General features: G+C 40.6%; 1 protein-coding gene across 1 annotated transcript; it reads left to right on the top strand.

The window, feature by feature from the left end:
* The first annotated feature begins 195 nt into the window (after positions 1 to 195).
* QRSL1 (glutaminyl-tRNA amidotransferase subunit QRSL1) lies at positions 196 to 13839 on the top strand. Its single transcript, XM_082306979.1, has 11 exons — positions 196 to 302; positions 605 to 764; positions 1920 to 2018; positions 3465 to 3561; positions 5292 to 5468; positions 7743 to 7918; positions 8027 to 8139; positions 9703 to 9895; positions 10291 to 10408; positions 12665 to 12870; positions 13412 to 13839. The coding sequence occupies exons 1-11, from the start codon at positions 279 to 281 to the stop codon at positions 13618 to 13620; spliced, it is 1572 nt and encodes a 523-aa protein (XP_082163105.1). The 5' UTR covers positions 196 to 278; the 3' UTR covers positions 13621 to 13839.
* The last annotated feature ends 6195 nt before the right edge of the window (positions 13840 to 20034 follow it).

Here is a 20034-nt window from a genome sequence, read left to right as displayed (position 1 = left end):
CGGGGGAGCCGGGCCGCGCCGCCGGCGCCCCGCGGGATCGGGCTGGGACGCGGCGATCCCCGCTCGCCTCCGCGCTCAGCCCCGGAGGCCCGGCCCGGCCCGGCCCGGCCCGGCCTGCCCTCCTCCCTCACCCCGGCGGTGCCCGCGGCCAATGGGCGGCCGCCTTCTTGGCGGCCCTGCCAATGGTGCCGCTCGGTGTTGCGGCAAGATGGCGGCGCCCAGCCGCCGCGCCGGGAGAAGGGTCGCGGCGGGCGTGAGGCGGTGAGAAGCGGCCCACCATGCTGCGCGCCTCCCTCCGGGAGGTGAGTGTCGCCAGCCCCCTGCCAGCCGCCGCGGCGCGGGGAGGCCGCGCCGAGGAGCGGGGGGGCGGCGGCGGTGGGGCGGGCTCGCAAGGTGACCGGGGTGAGCGGGCCCGCCGCGGTGTCCCCTCGCGTCCCCCCTCCCCGGAGCCCGGGGCGGCGGGGGACCAGCCACGGCGGGGCCCGGGGGGGCCCCTCCCGCGGGCTCCTTGCCGAAGTGGCAGCGGGGATGGCGCTTTACCCCCTTAAGGCCCCGAAGCGGGCCCTGTCACCGGGCTGCCGTGAAAGGGGGACTGCGCTTTCAGGTTTCGGCGGCGTTGAAGGAAGGACATGTCACTCCGACCGAGCTCTGCCAGAGCTGCCTTTCCCTCATCAAAAGCACCAAGTTTCTTAATGCTTACATTACTGTGGCGGAGGAAACTGCTTTGAAGCAGGCTGAAGAATCTGAGAAGAGATACCGAAGAGGTATGTTTGCTCCTACTTGATATTAGTTCTTAAAAAGCTGTTGTGGAGGAGCTCTTGTGTTAGATGAAGCACGCTTTCTTTTTAAAGAGGTGTATGTGCTATTTCTTTGGCTATTAGGGGATGAGGCTTGCGGTTGAGGCTTCTGCGGGTGCATGCTCACGGGTGTTTGCTTGGCACCCAATAGCGTGTTCAGTTCAAAAATCAGAGGCCAAAGCTGGACCACAACAGGCACCGCAGATTAAATAGGCTCTGTGCTTCTTGAACAGCACTGCTACTGGTTGCCTCTTCTTTCCCTCAGCAGTTTATTTGGAATTGGTAGCCAACAGTTACCACAAACAGGAAGATGCAGTGGTCTTTTGCAGGCCTGTTGACTGGGGTACGCAAACACTTGGCTCAGCTTATCAGGCTTTCAATTAAGAAAGCTAATGAAAATAAAGGAACTTTGTTAATTGCAGTCATTGGTTGGTGAACAGAATAGCATTCAGTCCTGTTATCTGCAGCATTTAGAGGCTGGCCATCCTCATTTTCCTTTGCACTTCCCAGAAGACAGAAAAGGGAAATTTTCACCTAATAGGGTACTTTTTTTCCTTCCTGGGTGACACTTGCTGCCCTCTGACAGCTTAAGAAAATTGCTAGCCAGAGTGTTTTGCTTCCTGACATAGGCGCTTTTTTTTTTTTTTTTTTTTTTCTGGATGGTGGATAATCGATCACATAGGGAAGACTTTCTCTGCTTCAGTAGTTTTTTTAGATCATATATACTGTGTATGTCAGGTAGGCAGAACTTATGGCTCCCAGCTTTGGGATGGAGTAGATTTAGGCAGCACCTATGGCTGAAATAAGCATTACGTGGCCACATTTGAAGAGATAAGGACTCCTTTGGGATAGCTAACCCGTATGAAAGTAGCTGTCTGTCTTTGCAGAGCTCTGCTCTGCGGGGCCAGGTCTGGTTTGGGCAGAATGCTCAATGCTAGACTTAGAATGGAAGATGGTTCTTGATAATGTAACAGACAACCATCAAATGCTAAGTGGATGGCATTCTTGCTTCCAAAAAACACCCAAAGGGACATGTGAAATAAACTGTAATTGATAAGAAGACTATACATATAGCACGCTTTGCTTTAATCTCTGTTGTCTTTGCAATAATTCTTAATGCAGGTCAGCCGCTGGGTGTTTTAGATGGAATTCCTATTGCAGTAAAAGACAACTTTAATACAGCTGGCATTGAGACAACATGTGCATCAAACATGCTAAAAGGTACAGTAGAGCTTTTAAAGTAAAAACAGATCTCATTTCAGAGCTCTTGCTCTTCTCTATAGAGGGTTTGTGGAGTGGAGTCTTCCAGAAATCTGAATATTTCCAAAAAATGAGCTGAACTCACTTGAGAAAATATGTTTATCTAATTTCTTCTGCCAACCTCATCTGGTATTACAGATGCATCTTTTTCTTGTGTAAGTACATTATCCCCTTTATTCATATAGTTACATGCGTTACAACGCAACGTTTATTATAACCTATATACTAAAATAGAATTGTTCTGTAGTTCACATTTTGCTTCACATTACTTTTAGGTCTACAGGAGAGCAGTCACTACTATTCTGTCTAGCAAAATCCAAAGACAGTCTTTTTTTTTTTTTCTGTTGATAATTGTTAACTTAAGTAGTTTTTTCATATGGCTGTAGGAAGAGTAGACATTAACAATTCTTTTCTCTATATTCCTGATATACAAACACGTTCTATAAGGGTCTTTTAATTTTTTGAAATTTCCTAAACTCATTGTTTCTATTAACATGCCATGAATGTTTTCAAGGCATTAGAATGTTTTCATAGTAAAAGCAAAAGTAGAAAACATTTCTTATATCTATTCTATTCTGCACAAAGTAAAACTGAAAAGTTTTGTGGAAGATAGCTCAAGTAAATTAGCAGAACCCTAATCTGATTATGGGTTTTTTTAATAGCAGAAGAAACAAAATATGACTTTGTCATTTTAAAAAGTGTTATATTACCTGAGATGCTTTTCCTTAAAGCACATTCTCAGACCCATTGTGATTGATTGCAATGTCATGGCCGAGAGTATTAGGAGTGATGTTGTCCTTGTTCCCATTGAGGATGGGGGCAGAGAAACCCCTGTCAATATTCACAAAAGGAATTGGTTGCTACCTAGGGTCTGGTGTAAGTGTCATGGTTCTCATCCTAGTTTATGCAAGGTCTAAAAGTGGTCAAGGGTGCACACGTTTGATCACAGGATAGCTGGTTAGTATTTCAGCTTGTGGTTAACCGTATGGTCCTTTATCTCATGGTAATGGGAGATAATTCAAGATAGGTTAGCACTTTTCTGTAAAGAGCTTTTTCTCATTTCTCCTAATTCTAAACAGTTCCTGCAAATTGGCTGAATCCGGTAATTTGCTACCTTTGTGGTAACTTGTTTACGTGAAGTCTTAGCTCCGCACTCTAGAAATGTATAATCCAGAATTACTGGGTCGTAAATTGTGGAGGAAAAAAAAAGACATTGCAAACAAAACAGCGTTTGGTTTATTTTTGCTAAATTTTGGAAATTACTCATGTTATCTTGAAGCAAAATTTTGGCACGGTGAACTGACAATTCTTACGCATAAATAATGACAACTTTGAAGTGTTCAGAGTAGCTACTTCTAAAAATCGGCTGTCTCACCAATCATTCTTAATTGTTCTGATTGTTTTCAGGTTATATTCCTCCTTACAATGCTACAGTAGTTCAGAAATTACTGGATCAGGGAGCTGTGCTTTTAGGAAAAACAAACCTAGATGAATTTGCAATGGGGTGAGTGATGTTTATTATTTTTAATGTGTGATTGCACGTTGAAGAGAATACACACCATCTGTTCTGATCTACCTGTAATCCTTAACTTCTCTTTCTGTGAGGTTAGAAAATAATGAATGCTTAGCCGTGAAGAGTATATGGAGTTGCATGAATTTCTCCCTGAGCATTTATACTGTTGTGTAAATTATATAAATGCTGAGATTTATGAACATAATGTTCGACTATAGCTGTGTTTGAGGGCAGGAAGCAGTACAGCCTTTGCAGAAGGCCAAGGACAAGCAGACTTCTTCCAGATCCGGTAGTGTGTTAGTAGAATTGGTTACAACGCCAGTTAATTGCTGCCTTTTTCTCTCTCCTTACTGGTGATTTTTGCCCTTAGCTAATTATTTTCATGCTCTTGATGGTAGGCACTGCCTCTGCTGGTCAGCTACTGGAGTAATTTGCATGAGTACTCCCTGATGTGCTGCAAACAGGCTAATGTAGAGCAACACTTTAAATTACCTGAGCTAATGTTGGTGACTTTTTGTCAGGAGCACGTTGGAAAATGCTCTCACAAATTGATTCTCCAGCAAATCAGTGAAGGCAGCCAAGCTATAGCAGGGAACAGCACTGGGTCTTTAGGGAAGGGAGTCTCTGTCACCACAACTGCTGGGTCTGGAAAGGAATGTCTGGGACTTTAGTTACCTATGAGAAACAATAAGTGTTGTGTTTTGGTTTTGGTTTTATTTTACCTAAGCCGAAGACAGAGGTTTGGTTGGGAATTCACATGGATGGAGTGGAAATACTTTTGTGTGTATTGTTTTGGATAAAGTCATTTCTGTGTCAGAGAGACACGCTTCAGAGGAAGAACAGGAAAAAAACGTGGAAAAAAATGATTATGCAGTATTACAACTGGTCTAATCTCATTAAAGCACAGGATACTCCTAAAAAGGCTTATCCCACTGCTGGCCTCTCATCTCTGGTCTGTGTGTTTGCATGGTCTCTTATGCTAGCGGCAACATGGCTGCACCATGAGCTTGGTCAGGGAGCTGATCCAGCTCAAAAGTAACGATGTCTCAATAAGGTTAGTTTTCAACTGCCCACTCCATCTGATGATTTGGCTAATGACCTGGCATCAGGGGGAATATAGGGTGGAGGTTGTGAGGAAGGAGGAAAGTACCCCCTGCTTCTGGTGGCAGCTCGCACTGAGGTGACCACAAGCTGGCTGAAAACAGCTTCTGAGAAGCCAGTCTAGCACCCAGCGAACTGTGGCCTCAGAAGAGGGCTACAGAGTGAGTAACAGGGTGTTATTTACAGAGAAGTGCTTGTTCCTGCTATTGTGGGGCTTTTCCCCGCCTCTAGCAGCATGGTTTTCCACAAGACTCCAGTCATCTGCTTTTGCCTTTTCCAAATGCAGAAGACCTTTGATTTGAAGCAGACGTGCAGCTTTACTGTTACATAGCTTACATCAGTTCTATATTTTTGTGATTATGTTCTTCTCAGTGGCATTAGCAGAAGTTAGAAAGAGGTACGAGTTCAGGTTCTGTGTCAGAAAGGGCTGAAGATCTATAAACTTTACAATTCTGTGTTACATTGTTGAAGTTGACTGCACAAGGATTTAGGTACGCTAGTCTTTTTGTGTTGAAATTGAATTTGCTAGGATGAAGGATGAGGCATTGGATAAAGAAGAAAAACTTGGTGAATGCAGTGTGTCATCTGTCACTTCTCTCTGTCCTGTCTGACTGTTTTAGGTCTGGGAGTACAGATGGGGTATTTGGACCAGTCAGAAATCCCTGGAGTTATTCAAGACAGTACAAGGAAAAATCTGTCCCAAAATCCTCTTCTGAGGACGAGGAGTCTAACTGGGTAATAACGGGAGGGAGCTCAGGAGGCAGTGCGGCTGCTGTGTCATCTTTCACATGTTTTGCGTAAGAGGCTTTTTAAAATTATTTTTTATTAAATGTCTCAAAATATGTTGGAAGGTTTTAATTTTGTAATTTTCTCATAATCTAGTTTGAAATGGGAGGGTTATTTGCACTGGCATGCAAGAATTTATTTCAGCATCCCTGGTTTATTCGTGACATATCATGAACCCAGAATGAATCCATGTAGGCAAATTTAGGCTTATTCATTTCGAGTGTTATTCAGCATACTGATATGATCACTTTGCACTGTGTGAAATAAAATGATAATGGCAGGAAAGGAACGATAGATTTATTGTTGTTCCCACATACTCTCTTAAAATTAACATGGGGTTTGTGACACAAGCTCTTCCTCAGTAGGTGCATTACACAAATACATGCTGAAAATGTAATTCAGCAAATGAGGAGATCCCTTAATTTTTAACAGTATAATAATCTTTCCTTCCCTCCTTTGTTAGCAGAGTTATGTAATAATACGTGAGATTTGGGATCTAAAAGCTTTGAAATCCCTGACTTAACAAAAGGATACACAGATACTTACTACAGAGATACTTAGTCTGTTTTAAAAAGTTAGAAGATAGTTTTGGTTTTTTGTGGTGTTTTTTTTTAAAGGAATTTAAACAAGCTGGATTTTTTTTTTTTTTTACAATAATTATTTTCTGCATGGAATAGCAACACACTATTTAACAAATCACTTGTCTATACTATCTTCCCCATCCAACTGTTAAAAGAAATCTGATCCTTAAAACTTTACACCTTTCATTTTATGCAGTTTTTAGAGCTACATAGTGGAGCACGTTTTATGGAAGATGATTTCAGTTGTGCTCTTAACTGGAAGGTGCTTAAGAATGCTCTTTAGTTACTGAGTCCTTGTTTACCCATAGACTATATTATAAGCATCTATTTTATTGTTAAAATATTTTTTGCTAATGTTGATTACATTTAAAAAATATTATGTTTTTATATACAAAACCCAATTTATTTGATGATTTTTTTTTTTTTAAATGATACCTCTCTTCATCTCGTTGCCCTTTGCTAGGATGTAGTCTGCTCAACATTTTAATACTGTTGAAACTGAACTCAGTGCAGCCATTCCCAAGGACTGCTGGTCCTTGTCCTGAGCCAGAACGGGCTGATCGTGATAGGGTCTGGCACCTTCTCTTATGTTGCTGGGCATGCTGAACTCCCGTTTTGCACTGCTCAGCACTTTGTCAGATCAGGAAGATTTTTCGTCCAGCTATTTTATTGCCTATTACCTATTGTATATCCACTCTATTAGTTTCTTTCCAGCATCAGGAATGCTGCCAGTCTTTGTCTTTTCAATTTTAGATTTGGATGTACAGGAATGCTACAAAATTGAGGATGTTTTATATCAACACAAAAGCTTTGAGAAAATTCCACTTCAGCAAAGTCAATTGAATTGGTTGCGCCATCTCAGAAACAGATGCCTATGGGAAAAGTCACATACTCACTTGAATAAAAACCGTACCTCCTTCTGAAGTTTAATTTATTTTTGGCAAAGATTTGGATGAAAGCTGTTTTATTTTTTAAATGGTGCTTGAGTTAAATTATTAAAAACAGGAGGAGAGCAGATTTCATTTCAATATGAATTTCCAATTCCATTACAATTTTTGAAATAAAAATTTCAATTTAGAAAGAACAAGGTTTCAGCTGTGAAAGAACAAAAAAGGAAGTCAACTTAAAAAAAAAACCAAAACAAACTGTGTCCCAAAATTGCACCTAAGCTACTGTAAGCTGGGAGTAGGTTTGGAAGCAGGAAAAACATCCTAGACTTTGAAAAGTACACCCTCTTATTAGGGGCAAGAAGTGAACTGTGTCGCTGTTTATTTGTATACTGGAAGATGCTGCTTCATAGTGTATTGGGTACTGAATAAATAAGATATCAATGTCTGAAAATCATACACTAAATCACACAAGACCTGTCTTTCGGAGTCCACAGAATTGGAACAGACCAACAGAGAAGGCGGAGGTAGATATGTAGGGCCATATTCAGATGGCCTAAATTCTACCTGTCTACCTCTGCTTTGTGAAGAGAAGTGGACTCTCCTGATGGCTAATTCAGAGACCTTAAGAAAATTAAGAGAAGAGATTAAAAATAGCAGACTTGGGGAGGAGACTGAAATTTAGGCTGTGTGATTATGACTTCTAACCTGGAAGAATTCACACATTTTTAAATCCATGCATCTTAAAGCCATACATTTTTATTATTTGGAAATGTTCTGAATTATTTTACTAATGATAATCCTTTTGAAACCATAGAGCCTTAGGGTCAGACACAGGAGGATCTACCCGAAACCCTGCTGCTCACTGTGGTGTAGTAGGTTTAAAGCCAACATATGGACTGATCTCTCGCCATGGTCTCATTCCTCTAGTGAACTCCATGGATGTGCCAGGAATCTTAACCAGATGTGTGGATGACGCAGCAGCTGTGTTAGGTATTACTACTACATATGTCTTTGTATACAATATTGTCTCAAAACAAATTGAATTCTGGCTACCCAATGTACATTTTCCTGTTCTTCGTATGTCGTGTCATATTTCAGGTTCACTTGCTGGACATGATCCTAAAGACTCTACCACAATTCAGGACAACTTTAAGCCATTCGAACTACCCAATTTGACTGATGTCAGCAAGCTCTCGATAGGAATTCCAAAGGTAACATTTAAATCTTGTCAACAATTGTGGATGGGAACGGCAAATAGGACACCTAACAAAAAATATTTGTGTCTTGTCCACCACCTCCCAGTCTCTCATGAATTAAAACAGTGAAGACAGTACAAGCAGCTCCTGGAAAAGAGCAGTATGTGCTCTGTTGCCTGTGCAGGGGATTCGGAGGGAGCATATGCTAATGCTTCATCTAAAACATTTTGTCGTCGTCATGGGAAGCACTGTCGGAAAGTTCCAAGGGAAACAGGGAACTTCAATTCTTGTTTCTCTCTGTTGCTCTTTCACCAATCACCTGTATAACCTCAAACAAGTTGCTCTTAGTGCCTTCTCGCCCAGTGAGGTTAGTACTGGTTTGTGCAGTGCTTTGAGATACTTGTCTAAATGGCACTGGGTTAATACGAAGCAGAATTTTCAAGGTGACTGAGTGGCACAAGGAGCTGTGATTCACAGAGCTCTAATAAGGATTGGAAGACAACTGTGATCTGGCTTCTGATGTATGCAATTCAATCATGTTTGTAACTATAAGGATACTTGCAATTTAGGCACAACATTAGGGACTTCGGGCTATTTTTAGTTTAGTAAAGGCTCTGCCTTCAGAGAGACAATGTGAATAACATTTATTGGTTTGATTCTCAGTATTTGAACCTGTGCTAGAATAGGTATACCAAGATTTAATTTGGTAAACAGAGATGTCTGCTGACCAGTTATTCAGGATCTGTGAACTGCAAAAATTGTATGCCTAGAAAATTCATTAGCTGTATACTGTTTAGATTTTTGATAGATCTGAAATAGTGGTATTGGTTAATTATTCATATCCTTTGGACAGTTGTTTTCCACTGCTACAGATTATCCTAAACAGATACATTCATATATTAAACATGGGTCATAGCTACTCAGAAATCAGACAGTATTATGACCCTGATATTGTGAGTTAGAACTAGAGCAAGTATCTTCAAAAATAGAGAATTTTAATAGAATATCTTTAACTTAGCTCTTCAACAGGAACGTAGCTTATCTAAATATTCTCCCAACCCCTTGATTGTAGTTCTTCTTTGGTGGGTTGTTTTGTTTGTTTCACTGTGGCATGCCATGCCAGTTGCCACTGATTGCTGTGGCCATAATTTCTTATCTTTCCTACTCACAACAGCCCTAGTATTAGGTTTTAAACCTGAAGAGTTTCTACCCACGAACTGCAAAGCAGTGCAGTACAGTCTCCATGAATAGACAAATAAGTGCATAACTGGGCAATTTCTCCTTCAGAAGAAACTGCTGAAATTCTCTGGTCTGCGATATGTGGGTTGATCCTACTGAGATGAACGTAATATTGTTAAGAAGCCTGAATCCTGTTAATTTAATATTGCTTGATTGTATAATATTTAGGAGATGCAAGAAGCTTTAATAAGTACTTTAAATTATAATTTATATTATACTTTATAAAATAGTGGTGAGGTAATAGCTTCAATGTATTTTTAGCAAGGAGTATTTGCATTTTGGTTGCCATTAGAAGTAAACCGGCATGTAAAATCACTCCCCTTCTTGTTTTTCTCTAAGGAATATCGTGCACCAGGGCTTTCTAGTGAAATTCTGGCTTTCTGGTCAAAGGCTACTGACCTCTTTAAGAATGCAGGTGCTAAAGTAATTGAAGTGAGTCTGCCACACACTCGTTACTCAATTGTCTGCTATCATGTGCTGTGCACAGCGGAAGTGGCATCAAATATGGCCAGGTTTGATGGACTGGAATATGGTAAGGCCTTTGAAAAAACTTTTTTTCTCAGACAATAGAAACATTGCTGGATGCCATTAAAAAGTATTAGTTTCAATAGATACGCTTTTAATGGTTGAATGCTTGGTGTTATTTCTCCAAGACAGAATAGAGTAAAATCCCTGTCCAAATAAAAATGAGTAAATAAATACATACTTTAATGTATTTCACTTCTAGACACGTGAATGTCTGGACTTAAAATCTGTTTAATATTTCTGTAGTATAACAGGAATATGCTTTGTTGTTTTTCCAGAATAGTACCATGTCAGACTGCAGCAAACTGGCCTATTGTATTACTATGTATAACATTACCTTATGTCGTTAAATCTTAAGGATTACAAAAAAGTATTAATTTCCAAATTGCTTTTTCTTTTTAGGACACCGTTCTGAGGTGAAAAAGTCCACAGAAAGTATGTATGCTGCAACACGACGAGAAGGCTTTAATGATGTTGTAAGAGGAAGAATTCTATCAGGAAACTATTTCTTGTTGAAACAGTAAGCAGAACATCTTGAAACTCACATTTGCCAAGTTAACAATTTTTTAAGCAAATGGTGATTAATTGTTCATCATGACATGACAAAAAATTTGTCCTTACACTAGTAGCTACTTGTATTATTATTACTGCTTTAGCTATATAATACCTAGTGAACTGTTAATAATGAATGAAAATGTTTTCCCTTAGTCTTACCAGTGAGCCTCCTGAATTAAATAAGTAAAACAACTTAGTGATTTCCCCCCCGCCCCCGAGTATTATTGGCACCCATTAGTTAAATTAAGCAAAAATCTATGCTATGGTATGACATTGAGATCATACTGAAGCCATTACTGTCGTAGTGTTAAAAGTTCTGTAGCTGTTAATCTCATTAAAACTGCATAGAAAAACTGCTGGTAATTCTAGTGAGGACTTCCAGAGAAAGCCAGAAGAGACGGCAATTAAATTAACTATAGCTCTTTGCCTCAGTACACAGGGAAAGGAAGGCACTGGCAAAGGTACTGAACTGATGTCTTTACAGAAGGCAGGATTTTATCCAGCTCATGTAGAGAAGCTGGTGCATGGATGAATTTGACTTTTTTGTCTTAGTTTTCAATGCTTATCCAACAGTCCTAATTTATGTTAGCAAAAATGCTGGTTTTCTCTGTCTTAATTTGTTCAGATACTAACAGAAATATTAGTCCTGTAATCACTCTCAAAGCAAGTGCACTACAGAAAGAGCTCTGTCAGCAAGAGTATTCATCAGATGTGACTTCTGGTTGCTCTCAGAGACAGGAACGTTGTCAGTCAGTATGTAACAACCAGCTTTTATGGAATGCCGATATTCCTGCCAAGTGTGCTTCTTCTGGTTACAACTATCTAGATCAGCTTTCCTAAGGCTGCTTTAAAATTCATGTAGTTAACTCTTCTGTGAAGAAATATACAATTGGCTTCCATCAAGATTGAACAGGAGAGTCCTGTTCCTGTCCACAGTAAATTACTTTTGAAGAACAGAACCCAGGGTTCAGGAAGCATTCTTAGAATAAATACTAGAGAAAAACCATCTGTGTCTCCCGCAAATGTTGCATTTTACAGATTATTTTTAACTTGCTTTTGAAATCTGTAAAATAACTAGGTGATTGTTCAGGAAGCAATGGAAGCTTCTCAACATTGTATCAGAATTAACAGAAAGTATGTGTTTGATTTAACAGTATTTTTTCTTTTTTTTTAACCCCAAAATAGTCTTTCCAGCTTAAAATATTGTTTGAGGTCCTTTTCGTTCCTTTTACTGTTTTTTCTGAAGTTAACAGCTAGGATGATTTCAGAAATGATTGTATAAAAAGGGCTAATTCCCATGATATAACTTCTTAACTTGAATCTGCTGTCTATTATTGATTATAACCATTTTCATTGCAGTTTTTCAGAAATGTAAATCTTTAGATTATTCTAACAAAGTGGCTTTTGGGCAGTTTCAGTTGTTTTACCTACAAACACTCTGGCATGTAGCAGTTGTTAATACCTCCCTCCTTTTTCATAGAATAGCTGTGGTTGTAGATGGCAATTACTTTTGAAACTGAGTTTCTCCGAATTTAAGGATTCCACGTTTACCAGTTCTGCATATGAAGTTAAAAGGAACAACAGACATAAAGCTGACTAACTTGACTGCTTCAGAATTGTATAAAGACAGTTTAGAAATCGATAGAACACATGTTTACATGAGAAAAAAAGATTAGGGAAAGACAAGGTCTTTATAGTATTCTACAGAGAAGTATACTACAAACACATACATAGTTTTAAGTCCATTTGGAGTCCTCTGTAGATGATGGGACTTTTTCACATGCTTTAAGGATCTTGCTGGATTGAATCCTAAATGATTGATGCCTATTTTCCAGGCCTGCTTAGTTCTGTATTGTTTCTAGGTTTTGCTGTGGTGCCCCGCAGTGAAATTCAATACACGATTTAGTTTCAGAAAGGTGATAAAAGTGTTGTTTTGATTTTTAATTAATTATTTTAAACTAGGGTTTTGTTTTCCCTTCACCTTTCTTCAGCAGGATGCCCTCATCTCTTCTTTCTTTGACAGCTTCATTGCTATGAGAGCATAAACACCATGTTTGATGACTAAGCTTCTGGTATATCAGAAACTCAAATACCAGTGTTAGTCTCTTAACCAGAAGAGATACTGGGCTTGTCTTTTCTACAGTAAATAAGAAATTCTGAAGTAAGAAGTCCTGTATTTTTGGAATTAATGTCAGACCCTCATGTTCATATTTCTTTCTAGGAACTATGAGAAATACTTTATCAAAGCACAGAAAGTCAGACGTCTCATTGCCAATGACTTTGTGAAGGTTTTTGAGAGTGGTGTTGATATTTTACTCACTCCTACCACTCTGAGTGATGCAGTACCATATATGGAATTCATCAAAGAAGACAACAGAACCCGCAGCGCACAAGATGACATCCTAACACAGGCTGCAAACATGGCTGGTGAGCAGGGACAGGAAGTCAGCTATGTTTTCCCCTGTCTAGTAATTTTTAATGTCCATTCCCTTCAGCTGCTTAACCTCTTCTTTAGAATCAAGATATATCACCTCTGTCTTTTAACTCTTACAGTGATAACCAGGTGTAAGGATAGCTTACTTATGAAATGCTTTTAAAATGTAAGGCTAGATTTTAAAATGAGTGGGGGCTGCAGATAAGATGAATCCATTCAAGTTTCAGAGACTGAAATCTCTTCCTTAGGAGAACTGATTCTCTTTTCAGAGGATGCTGACTCCTTAAATGACTCTAATTCATTTCTTGTGTTCACCTAACAGTATCCTTAGTTCATTGACTGAAATTATTTTAACTAGAATCATAGACTACCAGGTTGGAAAGGACATCAAGGATCATCTGTTCCAGCCTTTCTTGGCAAAAACTGGTCTTTTTCTTCTACATAAAAACAATTCTAAGAGGAGAATTGTTACAAAAATTACTCCAACTGGATTCGTGTGTCTTTTTTTTTGCATGTGTGTCTTTTTTCTTTCAGGACTGCCAGCCATAAATGTTCCTACAGGTCTTTCAGAGAGAGGCTTGCCGGTTGGGCTTCAGTTCATTGGACGGTCATTCCAGGAGAAGCAGCTTCTCACTGTAGCCAAATGGTTTGAAAAACAAGTAAAATTCCCAATGATCCAGCTAGAAGTGAAGAGGCATGACCACAGTGCCTTTCAGCATCAGAAATCTGCTTCTTTTTCATAACACAGGACTTGCTAGTCAGCTAAAGCAAGACGACTGTGGGGATGGTCTGAAAATGTATTCCTGCATTTAATTCTCTTTTGCAGAAATAACAATCCATTTTAAGGAGACCATGTACAGTAATGCAGGATGGAATCATTACAGCTTGTTACTATGTAATTAAGGCAAAGTGAATCATTAAGTAAACATGTCTGTTATTAAGAACCATTTCTAACTGATATTAAAAACACCAGGTTGAAATTATGAATCTTGTGCCTGTGGAGCTGCTTTTTTTCCCATCCCCAGAGGGCGTGTAAGGTATCTGGCTCATTAAAGAACTAACCTGAACCTTCCTGTGAAAATTGCATTGTTGCCAAAGGGTTGGTTTCCTTCTGGAGCATAGACTTTTGTAATGGAACAACCAGGCAAGCTCTAATGGAACAAAGGTATCAAGGATCCGTTCACCAACAGGTAAATACAAAAGGAAAGAAGGGAATAACATATAGACAGTTCATTTAAAAAAAAAAAAAAATCTCTTCTAGCAAACTCATGCAGGAGGTAAAATAAACTCCAGGTTTACAAGTCATGCAGATTACTCTGGTTACGTTCATTGTAAGAATGATGAATTCCAGATTTCTTCTGGGGAGGGATGCCTACTAGTCCTTGAGTTATTTTCTTCTTCCTTCATCACTGTTCTCCATAATCAGCACTTAATTTCGTTCTTAGTAAGTATTCATTTTATCTTCTTCAGTGTAACTCTCTGTAAGAGTAATACCACCTCTTCCTTCATGGACGATCATTCAACACAACAGTAATTTGAAACAAATTTTGAAACCATAATGTTGGTAGACTGGAAGACCTACTAAACAACTAGTAACCTGTTGTGAATGTTGTAGTTTCCATTTTTCGGAAGTTAAAACAAGTACGAAGGATAAGTTGGTAGATTTGGTTTTGCATCAGGTTTGCTTTCAGTCATAGTTTACGGCTTGCACAGATGTCAAAAGTGTAGGGTGGGGAAAATGATTGTGACTTTGATATGGTAACATACAGAATCTTCCTGAATTACATCTTGTCTTAGACCATACTGTCACCTATATAAGAAAATCACCTTATTTCTAAAAATTGCAAATGAATTGGTCAATTTTCCACACCCTGAGGTGAGCTATTCCAGTACTTTTCCCACACGATTAAAATGGTACACGATGAAAAATCCCACGTGAATAAAATTTAAAAAGTAAAATTACATTTTAAATTTAAATATTAAAAAGCAAGGTATACCTTGTTTCTAGTCTGATGCTATTTGGCTTCTTTACATAGAGCAGTATTCAAGGAACTTGCTTTTTCTCTTAGTGGGCAATGACGAAGTGGAGATCCCAACAGGTGATTTTCACTGCTGTCTTGTTCAATAATTTAGGTATGCTCTAACCATACTGTCACTGTGCATGCTCATAGCAGCTTGCTGGCTCTCAGTGAAGTTATCCATTATCCAAGTTGAAATACCTGGATATATACTTGAAATACCTGCTCTTTGATTCACAATCATGTCCCAAACCCAGACCTGCCACCTGTTGTTTCTAAAAGCAAGGGTCAGTGTCTTCTGCTGAGAGCTTGAGATAAAATCCTGCCTGCGGAGAGCATTCCTGGAGGGGCATGAGGAGCCTTGGAGCGTTACTCACAGAATAGAACAAGCAGAGAATTGCGCTCTCCGTTGGAAATGAATTCTGGACTGACTTCTGGTCCGGAGGAAAATGCCTGCTTATACTTGGCAATCTTTCTCTTTAAACTTCCCCCAACATTAAGAGCAATCTGAGGGAAAATACTGGATCAGGGTAAAGATCCCCACTCCATGTTTGCCAAGCAGCTAGAGGAGGAGTTGGTGAAGGGAAACTGTTTACTTTTTTTTTTTTAAAGCAGGGCTCTGCTTCCAGTCTCCAGCATCCTCTAAACAAGCATCCAGATAGTCAGGACAATTGGCTGTTTTGACTCTAAATAGAGTTTCTCCTGTTAGTAGATTTCTGAGTGCAGAATAAGTATGCAATGAAATATGCAGTAGAGAAGGTATGAACCAGACAAGTGGACTTCTTCCCCTCTCAGCTGTTTTGCATTTTGGGGGACCATATACCCCTTCATGCCCTCCGCTATCTAATGCTGGAATTTCACTAAGCCAGAGGTGAGAGCTTGGGAATCACCGTGGTCGAGCAGCTTCAGGATATAAGCAAGAGTTTCTCAAGTTTTGTGAGAGGATAGCTAGAGACTTTTGCTGTCTTCATATTAGAGAGGCATCTTAAAGTAGTCGGCTTGGCTTCACAGCAGTTCCTGAAGTAGCTTAACACTCCCGCTTACCTGTAGCTAGAGCGGTTGTGAGGGGTAGCTCTGCGCAGAGCTTTGTGCAGCTGCTACCAGTGCCAAGGCACGGCTCCAGAGTTATAAAGTTCCTATAACGGATAATTAGACTCTCAAAACCACTTGTTACAGAAATAGAGGAATTCCAGGGAACAGGAAGGTCTGGGGTAAAAAAAAAAAAAAAAAAAAAAGGAAAAAACCCCTGCCTATACAAACATCGTGTACAGCTGTCTTGAAAAACAATGCGCCGAAATGATAGAGCTGAAAGTTTCATGGCGTTGCAGTATAGCCACAGCAGGGGGTAGGTGTAACCTTAGCACAGTGAGCCCAGATAATCCCAGTGCTTCCTGAAGGAAACAAAAGCTAGAGCTTTAGCAAACAAACCATCTACTTAAATGTTTGGGGGCGTGAAATTTTTTCTTCAGGTACTGAGAAACTGTAAGGACGTTATATAGTGGAAAAGTTATTTTTGAGAAGAAAATTGTTAAGAGCTTTTGCTCTCAGATGTTTTTAAATACAACTGCAATCCAATGTTGCCGTTTATGCAGTTTCTGTACATGTCTTTCTCCCCTCGCCCTCCTTAACAGGCTCACAGCAAGGAGACATTCAAAGCAAACTTTAACCTGACTGCTGCTACTTCTCTGTTCCCACATTTGTCAGTTTTGAGGTGTTGGGCACTCAATAGTTACTGCAACTTCATTGTAGCTTCCCCTTACATACTGCTACTCACTTCTCCGTCACTTTTATGATTCACCTCGGAACTAATCTGGAAAGCTGCAGTGGGGAATGGGCTTTGTAGCCTACCTGAGGTGTCTCAGGGGCTGCCCCTTCAGCTCTGCCCCCCCAAACACTGACAGCACTACCACTGGACTCACATAGAGCAGCTGGGCAACTGAAAAAAGATGAAGAGGTGTGCACAGCCTGTCTAAGAGACTGCTAGGGTTATGCAGCAGTCATGCTTCATGTTAAGCTGGTGCCCGCAATGCTACCGGAGAGGAGAGGGTAAAAAAGCAAAAAAAGGTCAGAGCCACAAAAAAGGCTTATCTGAGTTTGTTATTTTTCAGTATGTCTCCCAAATAAAGAGGAAGGTATCCAATTACAGGAATATTAGAAAGAGGCAGGAAATTAAAACCACTCACAATCATCTTAATTAGCTTACCACACCTTTGCTTGACTAATGTCCAGATGCAATTAAGGGATTCCAAGCTAACCTTTTTTTTTTTCGTAAACAGAAGAAAGGGGTTTTTTTCCTACTTGGCATGGGCATCCTCCCGTGCTTGCTGTTGAACAGCAATAAAAGGTGTCTCTAGCTCAGTGGTGCAGGGCAGTCAGAGAAAGCAGCAGGAATCCAGCCAGGTGGCTTTGCCTGGTCTGATATGGTCTGAGACCCGTACAATAAGGGCGTATGTGCTGTCGAGACTTGCAAGCAAATGCTGCGGCATAATATGTGATGAAATGGACTTCGGAGTGGTGGGAACTGAAATTCGTTTAGCTAGAGGGACTGTTTTTGTACATCGCTGTGTTGGTCGGTGAACAGATTTGTGTGGTCTGCTTCGCCGCTCGTGGCGTGTGATGGACAGGTTGCTGTCGTGTGTGCCGGCTCAGACAGCTGGGGCGGCAACGGAGGCTCCTGGGTTAGAGCCAAGTTCTCTTAGAAGTTCTCTTCTCTTAGAAGTTCCTCTTCAAGGGAAGGTGCATGGTGGTGGGAGAGGAAAAGGGCTTGGAGTTATAGGGCAGAGGAAAGGCTGGTGCAGGCGGGTGTAACAGATGCGGGGCTAAGGGAGCAGGAGCAGAGGTGGGGAGGTGATCAGTACTGGCTGGCAGCAACTGGGCAGCTGCCTGCACTGTGCTGTGAACTGGGACAGCTCCTGGGTCTCAAGTGCTGTTTGCCAACACTAATCCCAATGGGGAGACAAGCTCCTGCACTGCGGTGTATGGAGTAAAAGCACTAGGCACTTCGTTGTGCCACCCAAGGGGGGACGTTTCAGCTTGGGAAGAGACAGAAGCACAGAAAGGTTGTCTAGGCAGGCTGTGAAACACCAGGAGGTAGAAAACACGTGGAAGAGGGGAAGGATTAAGTAGCGTAGGAGCTGGTAACTCCTTCAAGAAGCCAGAGACTTGGGAGAGGCAAGCTTGTATTTGCAAGCTTGTATTTGCAAGCTTTTAGTCCCAAAGTGAGTACTATTCAAGCACACATAATGCCTGACACAGGCATAGGTAATATGTGCTTAACAAAAATCAAAAGGAAAACATGTTAACAATATACTTCAGGAAGCCTAGGAACACACTGCAAAAGGGACATCGTGGGCTTGATTTGTCTCCACAGGTAACTATTTCAGGCAGTCATCTCTATAAATTTATTAAAATCTATCTAAAGAGTATTTTGATTTCTTTTTCCTGTTAGTATTCCAGAACCTTTTATTAGAAACTTTAATCACAACCAAGCCGCACACACCTATTTGCTCAAGGCAATATTGTTCTTTTGTTTAAATGTGCCTTCTCACTCCTTGTGTTTAATTCACTTTTGTATTTATAGAGCACAGTTGCATTCTTCCTTAGCCTTTATTCTGCTAGGACAAATAAGTCAAGCTCTTCCAGTTTACTCCTGTATATTAGATTGCCCAGTGCTAATCCCTGTAGCCGTTCACTGCACCTGCTCCAGCTGAATTCATGTCTTCCAACATGGGTGACGAGTATTGTAAAGACAATTCCAGGTGCAGTTTTACAAGCACAACAGCATTAATATTTCCCCATCGCTCCTGAAAAATTCCTCCCCAGAACACTCTGGAATTGCACTTCTCTCTTACTCAGCCACATTACACCACACCGGTAGCTCAAAGCCAATTTATAATTAACCAACGCTCGGGGCTTTCTCTGTCTCCATTGCTTTCAATGGATAAGCATTTCTGGTATGAGCTGAGAGCTCATTATTAAGCCTCTAGGTTCATGACCCTGCACTCCTTCTCGTTACTGCTATTCAAATTATCGGTGTTTTCCAGTTTTTCCTGTAGAGTCCAACTCTCTGCTGTTTTGACAGTAACTCCCAGCTTCATGTCATCAGAAACAAAGAATGTGTCCTTCAAATAACTTTACTTATCTCCATAACTTTACCCTCATTGCAATCGTTTTCCAAGCCGTTGCTGCCAATGGACTTAGAGGACAATAAAATCCAGCTTCCCCTATGTGGCCTCTGTAAGTGTCACCTGTGCCCTGATGAATCGTGACAATGCGCTGCCTGTTGACAACAGCTAGATACAGGCTGAGGAGCTGCAGCCACCTGTAACAAAAAAATGGGATTTTGGTCCTCACCCTATTTCATAACTGGCGGACTCTGAAGGCTTACGTGCAAACAGAGCCCCGTTGAGATAAACACTGTGCAAGGATACCAAGAAAAGAACCTGCCCTTCAAAAGAGCTTGCATCTATTGTGCATCTGTCCAAAACACCCCATAAAAACAACAACAAAAAAACCACCTCAGGATAATAAGCTATTGTGAATAAGAACTGCCTTTTTGCTTTGTATCCGCAGCACTGGAAGCATAAGAGCCTGAATGATCTACTCTCGATTGTGAACAATGGAAACACGCTGAATCACTAAAACCAAACCTTCAATAGGCCAAATGCAGCCTTGTCACTAAGACAAACTGCTAATAGCAACAATGAGGCTTGGAACAGCTTGTATGGAGCCAAACTGGCTCTCGTACTTCAGCTGAAGTTCATCCAAAGTTGAACAGGGAAGCCTCCAGATGGTCACTGCAACGGAGGCTAGACGGAGGGGCCATTATGTTGCTTTCTTGCTCATACACAAAGTGTAGAATTTTGTTTAACGCTTAAAATTAAGATTTACCCCCAGAGGAGTGGACAGGATAAACCATGAAGGAAAATGGCATCACTTAAACAGGGAAGATGTTGCTACTTTAAAAAGATATTGTAGTAATAGCATTTTGGCAGTTATTAACTCAAAAAAACAAGGAAAAGCGCAATTGTGTTGCAAAGTTTGTGCTGTGCTTTTTTCATGCAGCATGTAAAACAATGCCATTTCTTTTGTAGAAGAAAACATCTAACTTTACAGTATTTAAACAGACAAGCAACAAAA

This window comes from Platalea leucorodia (assembly GCF_965183815.1).
Source record: "Platalea leucorodia genome assembly, chromosome: 3".
Lineage (NCBI taxonomy): Eukaryota > Metazoa > Chordata > Aves > Pelecaniformes > Threskiornithidae > Platalea > Platalea leucorodia.
Note: the sequence above shows the minus strand (reverse complement) of the source record. Positions and strands in the feature narration are given on the sequence as shown.